The sequence below is a fragment of the Psammomys obesus genome, unplaced genomic scaffold (assembly GCF_907164565.1).
Source record: "Psammomys obesus unplaced genomic scaffold, mPsaObe1.curated_primary_1811, whole genome shotgun sequence".
NCBI lineage: Eukaryota > Metazoa > Chordata > Mammalia > Rodentia > Muridae > Psammomys > Psammomys obesus.
In genome coordinates, this window is record NW_026596326.1 from 45,236 (window position 1) to 50,002 (window position 4,767).

Genomic DNA, 4,767 nt, shown 5'->3' on the forward strand with positions numbered 1-4,767 from the left:
GAGGTGTGGCCCCCACAGATTCATGTGTTTGAATACTTGGCCATAGTAAGTGGTACTGTTAGAAAGTGTGGCCTTTGGGAGGGGGTGTGGCCTTGTTAGAGGAAGTATGTCACTGTGGAGGCGGGGCTCTGAGGTCTTAAATGCTCAGGCTGTTGTAAAACACATCTGTTCTCCTGCTGGTTGCCTTCAAATCAAGAAGTAGAGCTACTGGCTCTTCCAGCACCATGTCTGCCTGCATGCCAGCATGCTGCCTGCCGTGATGATAATTGACTGCGTCTCTCAAACTGTAAGGCAGTCCCCAGTTAAATATTTGCCTTTGTGTGAGCTGCCTTGGTCATGGTGTCTCCTTACAGTAATAGAACCCTAAGACAGTGCCAGAGCAAGCCAGCAGAGTCGAACGGTTCTTGAGTCGGGAGTGAGGATTAATATTAATAAACACACAGCACACAGGAAACTTTTTAAAGGTCCAGACTCCGACAGCCATGGCAAAAGGCAGGCTGCTGCAGCAAGCAGCAAGTCTCAAGTTTCTGCCTCCTCCTCTGCCTCCAGCCCTCTGACCTCTTTATTTGTGAGGAGTTACTTTCAGCCAGTAAAACATCTCAGAACAATAGGTTAATTTGCACAAGGAGCCTGAGGAAGAGGTGTGACCCTCACAAGCTATCCCACCTGCTGTCACAAACAAAAGGAGATGGACTTGCAAGTTCTTCTCTGCCATTAGTAAAGGCCTCCTAAAAGCCATCTCTCCACCGAGATTTAAATATCAAAGCAGGCCGCTGGAGTCACGGCTCCTGACAAGACAACAGGTGTGTCATATGGTGTGTGTGTGTGTGACTGTAGGTGTATTGGCGGCAGCAGGTATGTGGGGGTCAGAGAACAACTTTTGCAAGTCAGCTCTCTCCCTCCTTCCGGGGATCGAAGGGGGAGCTTCAGTTGTTGGGGGGGGGGTTGCTGCAAGTGTCTCTACTGGCTGAGTTATCTCTCAGACCCAGTGGCTACACTTCCTCACTCCCATTAGCTCCAGTTCAACCTAAAGTCTGAGGGCCTGTCTCCCACTCCAGGCTTGTGGGGTGCTCTTGTTTTACACATGGGATAAACATGCACGTTTCTGTTATTTTGTTTTCTTTTTAAGATTTCGGTGTCAGGAGACAATTCTTAGACCAGTTCTCTCTCCACCACATGGATCCCAGGGATGGGGTGCAGGTTGGTCCCACTTTAAGGCTTTACTTACAGAAAGTAATAATCACTATCTTTTTATATTTTAAAAGCTTTAATTTTTAAACTCTGCTTAACCCCCGACCCTGGTTGAAATGACCTAAACAAAGTAACTTCTCAAGAAACCCATGTCTTAGGTATAAGTTCTTCTTCTCCTAAGCTCCCCTTCATGCTCAGACTATCAAGCTGCTTCATTCTGGCTGTTCCTGAAAAGCCTTTTGATGGTATAGACAAAGATCAAACTTTAACTGGGTGAAGGTCCCTGAGGAGGCCAGCAGCAGCGCTCGCTGCTCACATGGGAAGACATGCAGGCACTGGAGGGACTGCCTCACCTACAGAGCCCAGCATCAGGAGGTGTGGCTCACACTGGGAAGCCCAGCGTCATGGGAAACACGGAGAACATGAGAACCTCTGTGGTGGGCTCTGAAGGTAGGGGGTGGAAAAGGTGACTCACAGTGATGTGGACTATCTGGTTTAGATAATAACCATGTGCCCTACTGCTTAGAAAACCCTCTACCAACTTGATAACCAGACCTGAGATTATAAGGCTAGAGTGTAAAAGGCTAGTGTCCAGATGCTCTGGCTTCTGAATTAGTTTGAATATAAAAGGCATCACCCTGCTGTGGTTCAGCTGTGGTTCAGGGGTTCCCCCTCTCATCTCAGTAGACCCCTGATGTCAAAATATAAGATGACACAGAAAAATAAAAAAGTATAATTAATACAAACTGATAAAGTCATTTTCAAAAATTATATTTATTTGTCCCTTGATATCAACTCTAGAAATAGAGGTTTCATATACTATGGACAACTGTTTCCTGTTTTGCCAAGCATGGTGGTACATGACTGCAGTCCCAAGACTGAAGAGGCTGAGGCAGGAGGATTGCTAGTTTTAGGTTAACTTGGGTTATATAGCTAGACACCATCTCAAAAAGGGGACAAATTATAACTTGCTTTTTAAATATCATGTTGGTGTTTTACTAGACTGCTTTATTACCGATTACTGTTGTTTTATTTAGAACATAGTGCTGTATTTTGATATCAGCATATATTAGCATTTGAAAGCTATGATTTTTTTTTTTCTGCAGAGAAGAAATCAGCAGATGAAATTTATTTCCTTTAAAGTAAGTTGGTCTCAGGAACTCGTAAGAGCGCTTGCTGCTCTTCCAGAGATCCAGGTTCAGTTCCCAGTTCTCAAGGTAGGCAGCTCACAGGCACTTGTAACTCTAGTTCCAGGGCATCCAGCACTCTCTTTTGACCTCCTTGGGCACTTGCACACATAGGTCATATCCTCACACAGGCGTGCACACATACGTAGAAGTCAAACTTTAAAAGTAATTTTAAAAACCTTTACTCTCCCCCCAAAGTTGTCATGAGAACCCCGAGTTCATTTTCCTGTACTTCTTGGCTCTGCCTAAGAGGTACATCACTCAAGGTTAGGACTGAGGGGTTTGACCTAAGAGTGTAGGGTCCCTGAATAAAGAAAACTTGAGGAAAAATGAAGAGTGCAGGGTCCCTTTTACATGCAAAATGTAAGGGGAAAAAGTCAAGAATGTAGAGTCCCATCCATGGCTTGTGTTCATATTGTCAGTCTAGAGTCCAAAACACGTTTGTACTTCTGAGAGCAACAATGGGGCTGCACGCTTGCTATCATGGCAAGACCTGCTTGGGTGTGTGGCTAACCTCTTCCCTGCTTGCTGTCTCAATCTTCCTTTCATTTCTGAGCTGCAACGTGTCTAACTCTAACCAACAGAAGACCAAATGACAGCAGCAATGACCAAAATAACAACTGCCTCTCACAGACTGCTCTGACAGTCACTGGGACGTGACCAAAAGGTAGCGAGTGGGGCTTGAGGCTTCCCACAAAGCCCTTGGGAAGCCCCCTTTGCCTTTCCTCCCCTTACCTGAGATGCGAAAAGATGATTGGTGCCCCAGCAGCCACCTTGGAAACACCGGGATCGATGTGTGTTCCTGGGGGCCACAAGACAAAGGTCTGGAAGGAACCTTCAGTTCTCGTTTTGGATTTTCTCCTCTGGATTTGTCATTATGGATATAATGATTCTCATAAACTCTTGTTCTACTTAACTCAATATAATCAGGATTTTCTGTTCCCTGCAGCGGAGATTTAAGTGTCCCTTCTAGTAATAGTAAAATTCTATTCTATTCTAATTTCTGGGATGTTTTTTCTTTTCCAAAAACAATCTGAGTGGGTGAGTGGGAGGAGACAGGGTAGAAGGGGCATCCAGAGTCAGGCTCCATGTCTTCCTGTCTTAGACATCTTAGCTGACACTCCTGGCACTAAAAGGACTTTGGGACCCTGTTTAAGAGCCTTGTCACTGCCTCCTTCATGTCCTTGTTCCTCAGGCTGTAAATGAAGGGGTTCAGCATGGGGGTTACCACAGTGTACATGATGGTGGCTGCCGTGTCCTGGGTGGAGAAGGAATCCGGAGGCCGTATATAGATTCCCAGAACCGTCCCATAGAACAGCGTGACCACAGACAAGTGCGAGCTACATGTGGAAAACGCTTTGTGTCTGCCCTGGGCAGAGGGTATCTGGAAGACCACCACAGCGATGCGGACGTAAGAGACCACAATGAGAATGCAGGGGGTCACGAAGAGGACCACGGCCCCCAGGAAGACGCGCTGATTGACCCGTGTGTCTGAGCAGGCCACCTTCATGAGCAGATAAGCATCACAGTAGAAGTGAGAGATCTTGGGAAGGGAGGAGCAGAAGGTCAGTCTGCTCATGAGGAGCGTGTGCACCAGAGAGATGAGGCCAGAGCCTACCCACACAACGGCTGCCAGCCCCCCGCAGAGCTTGGGGGTTATGATGGTGCAGTACTGAAGTGGGTAGCAGATGGCCACGAATCTGTCCAGGGCCATGGCAGCCAGCAGAAATGTGTCCACGTTGGCAAAGGAGATTAGAAAGTACATCTGAGTCAGGCAGTGGGCGTAGGAGATGGTCTGTGTTCCCGCCACATGGCCAACCAGGAGCCTGGGGATGAGATTGGTGGTGAAACAGATGTCAACGAAGGCGAGGTTGGCGAGGAAGAAGTACACAGGGGTGTGCAGGCGCGGGTCGGAGCTGATGGCCAGGAAAATGAGCGTGTTCCCGGCCACCGTGACCAGGTACATGCACAGGAAGGCCCAGGAGAGGACTTGTTGCTGCCGTGCATCATTGGTGATGCCGAGCAGGAGAAACTCGCTGACTCCGGTCTCATTCTCCCTCCACTTGGACATCTCCCAGAGGCCACTGGAGGGGACAGGCTGGACAGCTGGAATTCACTGTGTGTTCAGAATCAGATCACAGTTAAATGTAGGAGCTTTCTACCAGAACCGTGTGTGTGTGTGTCCGTGTCCAGAAGAGGGCATCACAGAGAGCTGGAATGAACCACCATATGTGGGTGCTAGAAACTGAACTAGGGTCCTCTGGAAGATACACACATTCTCTTACCCATTGAGTCTTCTCTCCAGCCCACCTCCCCCACCTTATTTATTTGGTTTCCCTTTCACGTGCTCTCTCTCTCTCTCCCTGAGGCAGAGTTCTTGCTGGTCTAG

At 47.8% G+C, this 4,767-nt stretch overlaps 1 protein-coding gene across 1 annotated transcript; it reads right to left on the minus strand.

The window, feature by feature from the left end:
• Window positions 1-3,507: 3,507 nt before the first annotated feature.
• LOC129669051 (olfactory receptor 1D2-like) lies at window positions 3,508-4,449 on the minus strand. The gene has a single exon (XM_055597130.1). It carries the CDS (start codon window positions 4,447-4,449, stop codon window positions 3,508-3,510), a length of 942 nt encoding a protein of 313 aa, XP_055453105.1.
• Window positions 4,450-4,767: the final 318 nt, after the last annotated feature.